General features: G+C 35.7%; 2 protein-coding genes across 4 annotated transcripts in view; both read left to right on the plus strand.

The window, feature by feature from the left end:
- arhgap46a (Rho GTPase activating protein 46a) overlaps positions 1-4,056 on the plus strand; it is a 28,535-nt gene extending 24,479 nt beyond the window's left edge. The window contains exons 6-10 of the mRNA XM_043252034.1: positions 777-850; positions 937-1,136; positions 2,165-2,256; positions 2,348-2,517; positions 2,604-4,056. Of these exons, the coding sequence (XP_043107969.1) occupies positions 777-850; positions 937-1,136; positions 2,165-2,256; positions 2,348-2,517; positions 2,604-2,798 (731 nt within the window). The 3' untranslated portion in view covers positions 2,799-4,056. The remainder of the gene's footprint in view (positions 1-776; positions 851-936; positions 1,137-2,164; positions 2,257-2,347; positions 2,518-2,603) is intronic.
- A 922-nt stretch (positions 4,057-4,978) lies between these two features.
- Positions 4,979-15,840, plus strand: phf20a (PHD finger protein 20, a). Of its 3 annotated transcripts, none has more exons than XM_043251242.1 (17): positions 4,979-5,117; positions 6,726-6,819; positions 6,912-7,083; positions 7,873-7,957; positions 8,046-8,122; positions 8,203-8,713; positions 10,222-10,278; positions 10,360-10,491; positions 10,568-10,618; positions 10,715-11,125; positions 11,210-11,308; positions 11,446-11,627; positions 12,596-12,695; positions 12,835-13,039; positions 13,119-13,491; positions 14,335-14,497; positions 14,614-15,840. In XM_043251242.1, exons 2-17 carry the CDS (start codon positions 6,737-6,739, stop codon positions 14,754-14,756), a joined length of 2,844 nt encoding a protein of 947 aa, XP_043107177.1. In that variant the 5' UTR covers positions 4,979-5,117; positions 6,726-6,736; the 3' UTR covers positions 14,757-15,840. The 3 variants fall into 3 exon arrangements, with proteins under 3 accessions (XP_043107177.1, XP_043107178.1, XP_043107179.1); XM_043251243.1 differs by having other exon boundaries at positions 10,571-10,618; XM_043251244.1 differs by lacking the exons at positions 4,979-5,117; positions 6,726-6,819; positions 6,912-7,083 and adding an exon at positions 7,741-7,757.
- The last annotated feature ends 189 nt before the right edge of the window (positions 15,841-16,029 follow it).

The following is a 16,029-nucleotide window of genomic DNA, read 5'->3' on the forward strand; positions in this document are numbered from 1 at the left end:
GTTTGAGGCACATTCCAGAGAAGATGCTTTTTATTGCCGCACCGATTTTTACCATCTGGCTCCTTTAGTTAAGATCCGCAAAGCCTGTTTTAGAAATGCCCCCTATGGGTTTTACTTTGGAGTTATGAAGCCCTCTTGAAACCAGAGGAATCCTTGCGGTTTGTCTAAAATGCTAAGCATAGGGTGCTATAAATTCTGCATTGCTGGATGTACAATAAATCCCAGTGATTCTACAAGCCTGGAGTTTGTTTTACAATCTGACATCAAGTGATTTCTGAGAATATTAATTATTTCCAACTAGTGGGAAATGTTTTGCGACGTCTACTTTTATAGTCCTAATGTCCTCCTTACCTTTTACATAACAGAAGTACAAAACAGCACATTGATGAAACACGGCGTAGTAGAAAACCCTCTTGTTTATTTCATCTCCTTTAGTTGATCTGATGAGTCACTACTAACAGAATGTGCTGGCTGGGTTTCATCCTCCACACTTTTGAAGGAACTAAATCTTAATTTTTCATTCATTGTTAAAACAGTGACTCATTTCGAAGTGCCTCACTCCCCACGTGCTGTTGTTATCCCATGATCATTGATTCTGTGTCAACTACACTTGAACAATTTAGCCATGTTCCAGACAAAGAAATGTGACTCAGTTCTCAAAGCCTTTATCTTGTAAAACAGGTTTTGATGCATTAGATGTAAATCTGTCAGCCATTAGACTGCGCAGGCCCTGTATCTAAGAATAGTAGTAATCACTCATGTCTTTTTGTCTCCAGCTCTTCCCATCAGCACATATGCAAAGTACTGCTACCGGAAGCTCCAGAAAGTGGCGGTCACTGGAGGGAAAAAGGTGAGTTTTAGTCAAAATACCCCGAAGGAGAATCAGGTGGTTAAGAAAGAGAAAAATAAGTAGTATTTTCTGTGTTTTCTATAAAGGGTCTCCGTAAGCCCAGTTTGGAGGAGGTAGACCACAGTCGGAGAGCCATCATGACCCCTTCGCTTTTTGGCAGCTCTCTAGAGGAAGTGATGGAGCGGCAGAGTGAACTTTTCCCAGACAGGAAGTTGCCTTGGGTGCAAGTGCAGCTGTCGCAGTACGTGCTAGCTCTGGGTGGAGCGCAGACCGAGGGCATTTTCAGGTAAGACCTGCTCAAATTCCTGCTAATTAGTCCAGCAAACTGTGTTTTACCATATGAGTGTGTTGACAGGTACATAAATTAAAGTTGCAAAGCTACTAATTTTAACTATATTTTTCATAATGTGACCTTTGAACAGGTGTTTTGTAACGTAGCTTTTCCAGTCAAGATGCTTTTTGTAGCCTGTTAACAAGCAGCAGTGTGACCTGACAAAACACTAAACTGGAGCTTACTGACATACGCAGCTCAAAGGTTCAAATATTAACATACTTGCTGAACTCATTTAATTCCACCGGTCAAATATTTGTAGGATTTTTCTTATGTTTTTTACAGACGATTTATACTCACGAATGCTGAATTTATGTGATAAACACAATAATACATTAATATTGTGAAATGCTATTTAATCACGTTTAAAATGTGATTTATTCCTTTGCAAAGCCAAGTTGTTAGCATCCATTACTCGCATGATCCTTCAAAAAAATCGAATGTTCTATCAGATTACATAATTTGAAAAAGAACAATTCTAATATGCTGAATTGGTGCTCAAGAAACATTTCTTATCATTGTAAACATTTGAAAGCTTTTTAATATTTTTGTGTGCACCATTATCTTTCTTGTAATAGTAGTACGTATAAATCAGGTTCAAGTTTTATTTAAAATTGGGACCAAAAATGTTATTAGGAAAAAATGTCTTATTAGGAATATTCTCTCCAAATTCTGTAAAACATGGGACATGGTTGTTGCTAGAAGGTATACAGGTCACACCCAAAACTAACAAAGAAATCTGATTTTTTACCTATTAGATTATGTTTTAGTATTGCAATATTGCATTAATTGTAATTATTATTGTACAGTGTGACAAAAATTTCGCTGTTGATTTGTGCATGCACAGTAGCACCATTTGTACCCCTTCTAGTCTTGACTATGGGGCATACATTGTTTCCAAACTATCGCTTGGCCATATATAAATATGGTGCGTTGTCTCCCTCTTGTGGTCCTTGAGTGTAATGTTCAATCTCTTCCCGCAGGGTTCCTGGTGACATCGATGAAGTTAATGCACTGAAGCTTCAGGTGGACCAGTGGAGGATTCCTGAAAATCTGTCAGACCCCAATGTTCCTGGTGAGTAACTATTCTCATGCATTTACAAGAAAAATGCATAATGGCATTTCATTATCATACCAAAAATATGTAAACATTTGTTTTTCCGCAGCCTCTCTAATGAAGCTGTGGTACCGTGAGCTGGAGGAGCCTCTGATTCCCATGACTTTCTACAAGCAGTGTGTCAGTAACTATGATGATCCTGTGGCAGCCATCAGTGTGGTGCAGTCGCTGCCTGAGCTCAACCGACTGGTGCTGTGCTACTTCATCCACTTCCTACAGGTATTCACTCAACACTCAACAAACATACACAAAAATGTCTTTTGACTTATTGCACTGCTCTAATTTATTTCCCATGTCTTCCTCAGGTTTTTGCTCAGCCTGCAAACGTTGCAGTCACTAAAATGGACGTGAATAACCTTGCTATGGTAATGGCTCCTAATTGCCTTCGGTGCCAATCGGACGACCCCCGTATCATATTTGAGAACACCCGCAAAGAGATGTCTTTCTTGAGAATGCTCATTGTACATCTGGACACAAGCTTCATAGAGGGCATTGTTTAAAGTTTTCTTACTACTTATTAGCAGAACACGAATCAATGATACACAGCCAACCTGCTTACAAACAGTCACAAATATAACATTATGGACAAAAACTAAAAACCTAGAACAAAAGTACAATTTTAAGGATGATTGTGATGGGTTTTTTTTATTATTATTATTATTATTATTTTGAGGGGAAAACTCAAAACTGTTCCACTGTTACGTTGGATAGTTTAGTGTGTACGCTATATTGATATAAAGACTGTTAAAGTTGCAGTTTATGTCAGAAATTTTTTCTCAAGTTCTTTGCATGCTCAAGAAAAGCATGAAAAAAAATGTAAATCTTCAGTTCCAATGGTCATGAATTGTTGATGGTTTAAATACATTCATGTGCATTGCAAGGGTCAAAGTGAAAAAAAAAATTAAATTGCATGGATGCATTGTTTTGTGAGCACTCAAATGCTGTTTGCTTGTTTTGTATAGTAAGTCATAATGTGAGAGGCATTAAGAAACCATTTTTTGTTTGTTTTCAGTATATTTGTGGATTTAAAAATAAAAAATCATGTACAGGACAAATATATATATATGTGTTCCTAGTTTCATCTGAAAATTTTAACAATAGAAAAGAGAAAACTAGGTTTTGTTAGGGTGTGACTTTTTCATACTCTATTTTAAGTACAGTATTTTAAGAAGAGTGAAAGTTTTTTCATTTTACAATTTTATGTTTTGTTTTGTTAAAACTGTCATTATTCCCTGATAATCAGGAACGTCATTTATGCAAAATTGTCCAGAGTCTTGAAATGGTACATTTTTAGCTCCCATTGGAAGTCCGCAGCCTCATACATATCATTAGGTCTACTGCTATTGAGAGAATTTGTAAATGAACATATTAAGCGATAACTGAAGTATATGGCTTCATGTGTTACCTGTGAAACTGCATTTGAAGAATTAAAATGTAAAATCTTGGAAAAGAGTAAATAAAATTCATGGCTTATCTAAAAAGACAGGTACCCTTTGTTTAATGTTCTATTTGAGTTTTTGTATGTAAATAAAGCTTGTAAATAGAACTGCTTATTTTACCGATGTTACACATAAGTGTAACTGAGTGATTGTGAGTTGTTGGAAAATAGATCTAAAAAAAACTAAACTTTTGTATTTAGTATTCTGTGCTATCGACTGATTGTGTATGAGCAAATTATTCAATACACCTTTTGGATTGTGTATGTATTTTGTGTGAAATGGGTGTTGAGGAATCTAATAAAGTTTCATAAAGATGTTACATTTATTTGTATTTATTGTAATTATTTGTAAGAAAAAAAATTAAATACTCCAAGATTCAAACACTTGTTTTACAGACAATGCTTAAACCTAGTCCTAGACTATATGTAAATCTGAGCAGTTTCAACTGAAAGAAACTTGCACTGACTGAAATTTAAGTGCCTTTGTTTCGTCTTAAGATGCAATAATAATAAAGCCAATAATGCCTTTTTCTAAGGCATGTTTATTAAAAAAAATACTTAAATGTCCGAATTGAACTATGGCCTAATCCTGGCTTGGGCTATGCTCTGTCTATGAATCCAAGCCTATATGTTTTACCTATATTATTTTGCGTTATGTATTTACAATAATATTCAAAAGTTTAGAGTTTTTAATGTTAAAAAAAAGCCTTATGCTCACCAAAACTGCATTTATTTGACCAGCAATGCAGTAAACCAGTAATATAAAATATAATTAGAGTTAAAATAACTGTTTTCCATTTCAATATGATTTTAAATGGTAATCTATTTCTGTGATGGCAAAGCTGAATGTTCAGTAGCCATTACATCAGTCTTCAGTGTCACATGACCGTCCAGAAATCACTCTAATATGGTGATTTGCTGCTTAAGAAACATCTTGTGTCGAAAACGCTTGTGCATCTCAAACCGTGGAAACTAGTTTTAAAAAAATGAAGCATTCTTAGGTCATAGAATAGAAAAGTCCAAAAAACCCGCATTTTTATAAATCAAAATCTTAAAAAGATAATGTCTTTATTGACAATTTATCAATTTAACGCGTCCTTGCTGAATAAACGTATTACTTAAAATAGTACCGACCTCTTACTTTTTTAAAGGCAGCGCAATGTAATGTCTGCGCGCCTCACAATGAAGCTGCTAGACGTCTTTATATAGACTCCAAGTCTCACGCATGCGCGGTGGCGGTATTGTTCATACCGGTAGTCTGTGTGGAACACATTGGAAAATAGTAAGTGCGTGCATCTCGCGCCCAACGTGGTCACAAAAAAAGAGCCTTTAATAGATGCACGACGCGCTTTTATAGTTAAAAAGACGGATATCACAACAGGTAATTGATGTTTATAGCATTTCACAATACTGTTTTCTCAATAGCAAGACTTTGGACGAGTAAAGGATGTTTAAAGATGCTGTTTTAGAAAATTGAACGTGCAGTTTACAGATTTTAGGTAGCTAATGTAATCAAATAAATGTCGCAACTTGTGCGTCGGTGGATGCATGTTGTGATTTACAGCTTGTATTTGTGGGAGTGGCGATGCACTCGCCCATTACTATCCATGTCATTATTTTCTTGGAGGGTGTGGAGCAGTCAGGAAGTTAATGTCTGCTTGTGTTTTCAGTAAGACGAATATTGATCCTGTATGCTTTCAGATCATCTTAAATGATGTCCTCTTGTCTGCTTTTGGCTGTAGACGGTCAGAAATCTGGGATTAACAGTAGTGTAATACTGGAATATCTGGCATCTCTATTGTTTCCATTGTCATTGTCAGGCATTTGGGGGCCCCTGATAAAATCACAGTTAATTGCTCTCACTTACTCGACTATTCGCGCAAGAGTAAATAAGTCAATTACATACCTTTTTTTATAGTGTTTTGTAATTCGAAATATTGTGATTTCTATCATTTTCTATCACAATTTAGCTCGCAAATCATTCAATATTTTATTTTTTTTAAACAAAAGGAATGCTGAATTTTAATTTAAACATTAAAGTTACGTAGAAATAAGAGGCTTAGCTAAGTAGGCTATTGATAATTAAGTTAAGTCTGCTGTTCACAGTGTGTTTAGTGGCATGATGCCATGACCTGGATTCTTTGCACCTACACTGTATAGTTAAATGCAGATCAGTGATGTTAACTGGAAAAGATTTTGCTGCTGCTTTGGCAGAATTTATTTAAGATAAAAAATAATTGTAAATGTTATTGATGTTAAATGAAATTATGCGATTGTTGTAATAACTGCTTAGAATTTTTTCAACTGAATTATTAAAATGTTTCAGGTAATTGTTATTTAATCAATTAAGAATTGTAATTATTCTAATAAAAATGTGTTCATGTAGACTTGTGGCATCAGTTGCGGTCTACTGTGTGAATGATGTAGTACAAATTTGACCATTAACGAAAAAGTTATACAAATCCAGTCCATCGATTAAAGTCTGTTTGTGGAACAAGATGTGTTTTTTTTTAATCTTTAAACCATTGTTTCCAGCTGAAATATGTCCTCTACACATAATAATGCTTTCTCCACTGAAATAGTTTGATGAAAGAAAAAAATAGAAAGATTTTTTTTAGCTGGTCAAATACTTGCTTGTTAAAATTGGTCCAGAACACTGCAGTAATGTCAGTAGCCAGTGATCTTGATGTGTAACAATCAATACCTAATTGCTTTCCTTACAAAACGGTTGCTATCATAAATTTCAGTGTTATATCTACTGTTATTAGTAGTTAGTTGTTACCCGTATGCTTAAAAAAAATAAATGTGTAAGATAAATTATTATAAAATTAATGTTTTTTGGTTTTAGTGTTTTTTTTGTTTTTTGGGGGGGGTAAATTACTTTTTCTCTTATGTTATCTCTATTTGAAAAAAAAAAACAGTAGTGTCAGTGATCTAATGTAATCTGGTTATTAAAGTTACTAAAATGTGACGCTTTCATATTACTTAGTTGCTGACATTATGAGCAAAACGCCTCCTAGCAGACGAGGAATTAAGTTTGAGGTGGGCGCTGCTCTTGAAGCACGGGACAGTCTGAAGAACTGGCAAGTGCCATTCTCTTAAAATTCTCTTTTTTTCTTAGTCTTTCTATCACTTTGTTTTATAGCGAGCTTTCTCTGTGTGGTTTCACTCCCAGGTATGTTGCCAACATTGAGAAGGTTGACTATGAGAGCGAGAAGATCTTAATTCACTATCGCCAGTGGAGCCATCGCTACGATGAGTGGTTTGACTGGGCCAGTCCGTACCTGAGACCCGTGGAGAGGGTTCAGCTGAGGAGAGAGGGACGGCAGGAAGACAGCTTTATCCCTGTGAGTCACAGATTGTGCTCCTTTAAAAACTCTGTTATATGGAAGCTAATCTAGGATCAGCCTCATGTATAAGTCTGTTTACTGAGACGTGAAAGTGATGCTGAATCAGTCTTGTTGTCATTTCAACTGATTATTACCGTGCGGATCACACAAGCAAATCCTAAATTACCAATATACAGTGTTTTACATTTACATTTTTTAATGATGAAAATCATTGATCATCTTAATGTTTGTTTGTTTTTTTATGGAATCCTAAATTACCAATATACAGTGTTTTACATTTATATGTATTTTGTATATATATATATGTATGTAAATCATTGATCATCTTAATGTATGTATATATTATTTATGTATGTATGTATATATATATATATGTATGTATGTATATATATATATATATATATATATATATATATATATATATATATATATATATATATATATATATATATATATATATATATATATATATATATATATATATATAAAAAAAATATTTTAAATGTTCTCACTGTAACTTTTGATCAATTTAATACATCACTGTTGTCAAACAAATCTTTATTTATATTAGTTATGTGGTGCAACTAACATGCAGAAACAACATGGACAAAAAAACTAAACAGGAAACAGTATCTTAGGACCCCTACAGACCATCATGACTATGAATCAAGGTCAATAAATCTCTTAACATAATAATCTGGACCTAAATTCATAGTAGTTGAGCCACATTTAAAGCCATTAAAAATTAGTTCAGTTAATTCTGTTTTCATCCATACTTCTGTGCAGGGATTTCATGTGAATGAAAAAGTTCTTGCCAGTTGGTCTGACTGCCGATTTTATCCTGCAAAAGTCCTGGCTGTCAATAAAGATGGTAAGTAGTTGCCGTATTCATTGCATCAAGCAGGTTTTACATGAACAGATTCTTATCCAAATGATCCATATTTGATTTTACGCTGCAGCATCCTACACTGTTAAGTTCTATGATGGTGTCATCCAAACAGTCAAAGGAATCCATGTGAAGCCCTTCACCAAAGAGGTTAATTTTGCATTTGTTTCCCATTCATGTGGTACCTCTATTTCAGTACTCATTTCTGTTCTCTCATTCTCATCAAACAGAGAAGAAAGAAACTAACTGCTAAAAATGAAGAGAAACCCATAGTAAAAAATACAGAAAAGGACAAGAAAATGCACGAAGTGAATGAAGTCATTGGCAATAAACAAGCAGCAGGGCAAACTGATCATGTTCCTGAGGAGGATGCAAATGAGATCTCAGATTTGGATGGAGAAGAAGATGAACAGAAGAAAAGCAATGGGAATGGGACGTGCCTTGAAGTGGAAGATGTAAGCATAAAGGAGGAATATGAAGAGAGGAGCTTGGAGCGAATAGGGCAGCACAATTACAGCAAGTCATTTATGAAGAAGGTCTCAGGACCTGAGGAGAGAGAAGAGGAAGCCGCAGTGAATATGGAGCACTCTGTGGAGTTTGACACGGGTATGAACTTTAACGAGGGGATTGTAAAGAGAAATGAGACAGAGGAAGCAGAAGTTCACGTGGAACAAAAAGAGGAGGAAATCAAAGGAAAGTGTGTTCCTCATGACAGAAAATCACGGAGGCAGCGCATAAGAAGTACGTGCAAAGTTAAACATAAATAATCTTGACAACCAATAATGTAAACTTGGGGGAGGGGCTATTACATTTTTCTGGTTAGTGGCAAGCCATGTGTTTGGGAAACCAGATGGAAAACCATCATTATTTAACCCTCAAAAATTGCAATACATATGGCATGTGTTCTTAGAGTGAAGTGTTCTTTTACACACCAGCAGGTGTTTTCTGGGATTCAATGTTTCACACACACTCAACACACTGATCTCTGCCTCTGCTCTGAGTTTGGGTAGCATTTAACATGCATTTGTGAACCATCTTCTCAAACTTAATTAGAAGCTTTAAGGGCCCTTTGCTGTAACCATGTTTTATATAATTGTTTTGATAGAAGGAAACAATATACATTTCTATTTTCGGCATTTCGACATTCCGCTTTAAATACAATAATAATAATAATTGTATAATAATACAATAGTATCAGTGGTATACAAGGAGATCAACATTCGTTTTTCAAGAACTGAAAATAATCTGAAAATGTAACATTGAGATCTCCAGGACTGAGCGATCTAGGGCCTTGAAAATTAGGATTCTGCACCATTTTAGAAAGTTTATTAAGAAATAGAATCTGAAATTATATGGCAAGATTTATAATACTTATTGAGTTATAAGCTATGGAAAAAGTAAACTATAGAAAAAGAATATTTATGGCACTCAGACATGTATGTTCAAAGCAGTTGTTTTGACAGTAGGAAAAAATATCCATCTCTGTTTTCAACATTATTTGTTCTTCAGACATTCCTCTGTAGAAGAAAAGAAGTATCATATTTATGTAAGGTGACCCTCATTTGGTTTTTAACCATTGAAAATGTGTACAATTGAACAATTTACTCCTTAAGCTATATTGAGAACCCAATATCTCTGGAACCAAACCAAAAATGAAGATGCCAAAAGGAAAGTTCTTTAAGACTCAATATAGAAAAGGGCATTAAGTAATATTTAATACTTCATGAGTTATAGGAATGCAAAATCTTGGAGAAAAATTTTAAGTGTTGTTTCCACATTTCTGAATGGTCACCTTCGGCACATTTTGGAACGACCGATTTTACCAATACACCTACCAGTCTCTGTGTAAAATTAACATTATGATGCTGCCATCTTTCTGAAATTTTACCCCCTTGAAATATGGCTCTGAATTTTAGGTGAAAATGTCCATTTAGACACCCCTCTACAAATTTACTTACAAAATATAAATCTATGACATTTAATATTTTGCCATTGATCATGTTTACATATACATGTTTATCTTTCTTCAGAATCAAATATTAGCAAAATCCAAAATTTGAGCCTGGGGAAGTTTATGAAATTTGGTCGATTTGACACATATCAGCCTTATAGTAATATATACTTAATAACATTATATATTTTATTATTTAATATGTTTTATTATTTAAAAAAAAGATTTATAATTACAAAGTAAATAATTTGTTTATTTTCTTGATATTGTGTTGAGTGTAATTTTAATTTTTGTCCAGGGAAGAGGAGACTTTCAATGACCCGAAGGAGCTCCAAAAAAAGCAAGACTGATTCAGGTTTGATTGCTTTATAGCTACATGAAAATATGTTTACTGGTTTAATGTTATATTTCCTCATTATTGATCTCTTTCCTGCAGAAAAAAGTTTCCATAGTAATTGCAGGCCCGCCAGTCAAGGAAAAGGGTCAGACCCCCTACATCTAACACAGTCGTCCAGTGAAACAGCAGTACCTAAAGCTCAATGCCAGTCAGAAACCTTTAAGCCTACAGGTGAGATCACATCTGTACAACACATAAATGCTCAAATAAGACCTGCATTATAATCAATGCTTTTTTTTCACCGTAGCAGTCAGAAAACAAGCTTTCCACAACCCCAACCGATTCAGCAGAGAGCCATGTGAGTGATGATCTATACTAATCAAATTCACAGAATCGTGATTCATTACAATGATCTTGAATAATTGACAGTGAAAGCACCACCCAATTATCTCAGTATACAGAGTCATCAGAAACCAGCCTCCACCGGTGCTCTCCATCAACTTGGACCATAATCCATATAAATGCAGCGCTCCTGGCTGTACAAAGTCTTTCCGCAAAGCAAAACTCCTGCACTATCATATGAAGTACTACCATGGAGATGATCGTCCGTTTGAACTGGACCAGGCCAAGGAAATGGATAAACACACCACACTTAATAATCAGGGCAGCCATAAGAAGAGGTGTGTTGCATCGCATGAGTTTACGCAGATGACTGTGAAGAGACGCTCTCTAGTGCCTCCTGTTGTCAGTGCACAGAATTATCAACAGTGGCCTTCATTGAAGGACAAGACCAGAGACAATCAGCTAGACAGCAGCATGCATAGACACTTCAACAAGGAAAGAGACAGGAGGTTCATGGAAATGGGTATGACTGCTGGCTAGTGTTTATTGCTTTTTTTTCTTTGAAGTATGGCACAGTTTAACTAAGTGTGGGGTTTTTTCTTTGTAGAAGGTGTGAAGGAACGTGAAAGGCTAAAAGAAAAACAGACTAGAGACTTCCTGCGAATAAAGTTAAAGGAAAAGAAAAAGACGAGAAAAAACACATCAGGTGAAGAAAATTGTCACGTCATTGAGCCACAATGTTTAATTCGAACTTTGTCTTTTGCATGATGATGAATCTTTTATTTCTTTTATATCTGATTTTCTTTCCTCGTCTCAAGTCATTTTTTTGTCATATGTTTCCAGATGAGGATAGCATTTCTGACTGGTCCTCTGACAGCTGTGGATGGAGTGAAGATGAAATGGGTGCAGATTTGGAAGTTATTGCCTCCCCTCTCAGCTGTAGCTCTGTCGCCTCCACTACAGGAAGTCAGGAAACTGTTCGTTGTGTGTGTGAAGTGGAAGAGGAAAATGACTTCATGTTACAGGTGATCATTGACTTGTACAATACCATTCAAAAGTTAGCAGTCACCATTGTTTTGTTTTGTTTTAAGATAGGTATCATTTTTATTTAGCAAGCATGCATTAAATTGGTTCTTTTTTTTAAATAAAAAGATATACTAAGATTTTATTCTATATTAGATAGATATTGATAATAACAGAACAATTTCTAAGGGATCATGTGCAGGGACGGATTTACCTTTTATTGTGACCTTTCCTATTTAATGCATTACCACCCCAGCAAACAAAAAATATTTTGTAATCAGTGGAAACAGTTTAGTAAATAAAAATGTAATATCTTAAATTGTTTGAAAATGGAGAAGGACTATTCTGGAGTAATTTTAACGGCCTATACAACCACACCAGATATGATTTATTCAAAACAACAGTCATGTTTCATCCTGAATTTCATGTGCTGAACTAATTTATTATGCACCTCATCCCAAATTAATAACAGAGGCTTGAGCCATGTATGTGCAGGATAATGTCATATAGCTTTTCAGCTGCGGAACTTAACTGAAAAATTTGCAGATCAGTTAAATGCACAGAAGAAACAGGAGAAAGAAAGCGTGATTTTCATAAGCATAAAAAAGGTGGAAAAATATTTTTTAACCATATTGATATATTTATTTGGTCAATGAATTCTGTACTGTTGTAGATAGATAGCACATAGTATAATAAAAAATATTATACATCTCTTCATTGGGTTTTGGCCCCCTGTTGGACGAGCAAGGCACGTTCCTAGAAGACCTATGCATAAATCCGACACTGAAGTCTGGTGTAACGATATTGTAAATTCAGCTTTGCCATCGCAGGAGTAAATTATATTTTAAAATATATTAAAAAGAAACTGAATGGAGACGTTGAGTATTTTTAATAGATTTAGCTGTAAAGTTGCCATTTGTCACTCTTAATTAACAACATCATGTTTGTTGCTTTTTCTCTTGCACCCTAGTGTGAAGAGTGTCTGTACTGGCAGCATGGAACCTGTATGGGCCTCCTGGAAGAGAACGTTCCAGAACGATACACTTGCTTCATTTGCCGGGATTCCCCAGGTTTGGAAGTGATGCATGTTGTACTGTTAATTTCTAACCCTAATGTAAACCTCAGCTTGAGTAGCAATTTCAGCTTTCACGCGGTGAAATCTACGTCATTTTTAGTTTATTTTCAGCTTACTTGTTTGTGTGTATCCAGGGCAGATCAGAGGTCAGAGGCAGAGCCTGCGGTACTGGTATGACAGGGACTGGCTTAGCACCGGCCATATGTACGGCCTCTCTTTCGTGGAGAACTACTCCCATCAGAACGGCAAGAAGATTGCAGCCACTCATCAGCTGTTAGGGGACGTTCAGCATGTGGTGGAAGTCCTCAATGGCCTGCAGCTCAAAATCAGCGTGCTACAGTGAGTGATCCTGCTTTATCATTGTTTGAATGTTATTTGAAAGGCCTCATGGAAAGGGCGTAATATCATTTTGCTACAGGAGCCAAAGTCACCCAGACCTCAAGTTGTGGCGGCACCCATGGAAGCTGAGTGAAAAATCCAGGACGAAAAGCAAAGCTCTTCCAGAAACAAAGACAGTTTCTGCATCAGCATCTTTAGAAGCTGTTCAGCGTAAAGAGCCCTTGACTTCATCATTCCAGGACTACATTAGCAGTGAGCATTGTTACCAAAAGCCACAAACACTGTACCAGGTGTTGGACCCGAGGCTGGTGCTGAAGACACATGTGGAGTCGGTGCTGGAAGACCGATTGCACAACATTGAGAGAGGGCTGAAGAATGAACAACACTTTAATGGAGAGATCCAACCAGCACTACTGAAGACATCTAATACTCAGCTCTTGAACCACAGCAAGGTAAGGGTCACATCAAATTAGGTTAATATGATGTTATTATCACTGACCAATAATGTGAAATGTAATTATCATGGTCAAATACAAAGGAATAGTAATTTAAAAACACTTTTGAATAGAAATAAGTCAGTTCTTTCTGTAATTAAAGTAAATGAGGGATATGTGATGTTGTTAAGCTCCAAAATGAATTATGACCAGATAGAAATAATAATAGTAATATAATCCTTACATTTATATAGTGCTTTTCTATAACTCAGTGCTTTACACTGTGGGGGGATCCATCCATTAAAAAATGTCTCATTTATGTAGAGTAGATTTAATGTCAAAATGACCGATCTTCATTGAGGTTTTATTTTAAGTACACTTTGTACTGAAAATGTCATTTAAAATGTGTTTGGTTTCAAAATATCAGTATTTTTATTCAGTAATGACATGTAAGTTGACCAGTGATGACAAATGTATCAAAAATACCAGTACAGGCATTTGTAATGTCTTCAAATAAAGTATTGTTGATCAAAGAGTCCTAATAAAACAGTATCATTGTTTCCACAAAAGAAAGAAGCTAAACTTTTGAACATTGATAATAATAAATATTTCTTGAGCACCAAATTTGTATGTTAGAATGAAGGATCATTTGACACTGGAGTAATAGAAAAAAATCAAATTTTATAAATGTTATTATTATTATTTCACAATATTACTATCGTTACAGTGATTTTGATTAAATAAATGCAGCCTTTGTGACACTTAACACTTTTGAATCCTTAAACCCAAACTTTTGAACAGTAGTGTAGACTGAATATTTTATGTTGTGATGACTGGGGAATGTAACTTTATTTCACGCAGGATGCAGGAGAGAAATGTGAGGTGGGTGCTGATGGAGGCAGAGTTAAGGGTGGAGTTCAGCAGCAGCAGCAGCAGCAGTGGAGGATCAACCTGCTGGAGCACATCGAGACCGTACAAGAAGAAGTTACTCACAGGATGGACTTCATCGAAAGGGAGCTTGATGGTGTGCCAGAGGGTTTCAGAGGGCTTTGCTATTTTTCATGCAGTGATGTATATTACGGGAACATTTCGTGTATGCTATAACTATATATTGATTACTAAACACTGTTCCTTTTTCAGTGCTCGAAAACTGGCTGGACTGCACAGGTGAGCTGGAGCCTCCAGAGCCGCTGGACCGTCTGCCTGAACTCAAACACAGCATCAAACAGCTGCTGAATGAAATGGGAAAGGTGCAGCAGATTGCTCTGACTTGTGCCACATGAGGGCGCCGGGGCATACTTCACTACCGTCACAGGACTACCTCAGCTTGATACATTCCTAAACTAGGCCTCCAACCAAAGAGCCTAAAGAATAAACTGAGAACCGTGTGCAACTAAACATGCTGTGTTATTCAGATTGTGGATGTGGAATTAAGACAATTATTACAATAATTACACAACTTTATCACCTCACTTATCCTGTTCATAACAAATGTGATTTACTTTTCATCCTTTTCTCTTTCACCGTAAGGAACCAAAAAAACTCAACGCTACAAGGTTTACAAGAGATGTCTCTGTCATTTAACAATGCACAGCATCTACCGATTTCTAATATTCTTACGCTAAGTCATTAGAAAATGTAACACATGCAAATACCAGAAAAGAACCAAAAGGATTTTTGGTTCTTTAGAGTTATGTTTAAGCAAAAAGCCTACTTGAAGGGTCAAAAATGCATCCAGTCTGTGCTCTTCAAAAGGCTGGTGATCCTTAAGGCTGGTGATCTTTCTGAGCTGGCAGACATGTCAGAAACCTAAATGGAAAAAAGTTAAAATGTCATCCAATGTACTATTTAACCTCTATTTTCTATTCAAGAGGTTGGGTTCAAAGTACAATACAAATAATGACGCAGTCGTTGGTGTTCAACATTTAAAGGATCTCATTTCTAGAATGTTAAAATGTTTTTTGAATATTGCATATTTATATCTGAACAACTGTGAATATAATTACTGTAATCATCATTACTGTCCTATTCCTTTAATCTTCATGCAGCAAATGTGATCAGTGTCAACACTTCCATACGGATTAGCCATAAAATCTTAGCTCATTTGCTAGGACTGAACCACCTTGCTGTTTGTCAAAAAGCAAAAAAACCCCAATGCATTTCAGTATTGGATTTATAATTACTCTATTAAATATATGCATATTGGCTATTATCGTTTAATAAATATATTTAAATTCTGTCATTATGTGCTCAACTTAATGTCTTTCCGAAACAGTATGACTGGAAAACAGTAACCTCCCTCCCCACCCCCTCTTTATATTGCATTGATGGCTTGTTACAATAAAAGCACGTTGTATGTACACAGTATCCCTGGTCTGCCGTGTGATTGTATTTAAAATCAGAAAGAGCTTTATTGCCAAGTGTATTTACGCTTGCCCAAGAAAAATAGAAGGGAATGAAGCAATTTATAATATAAACTTGACGTGACTTGATATCACAGATAACCTCACGAGGGCGATAAATCGCGTGTGAGGGGGTCTTCCAAACGCGTCGGGT

This window comes from Puntigrus tetrazona, chromosome 11 (assembly GCF_018831695.1).
Source record: "Puntigrus tetrazona isolate hp1 chromosome 11, ASM1883169v1, whole genome shotgun sequence".
Classification (NCBI taxonomy): domain Eukaryota; kingdom Metazoa; phylum Chordata; class Actinopteri; order Cypriniformes; family Cyprinidae; genus Puntigrus; species Puntigrus tetrazona.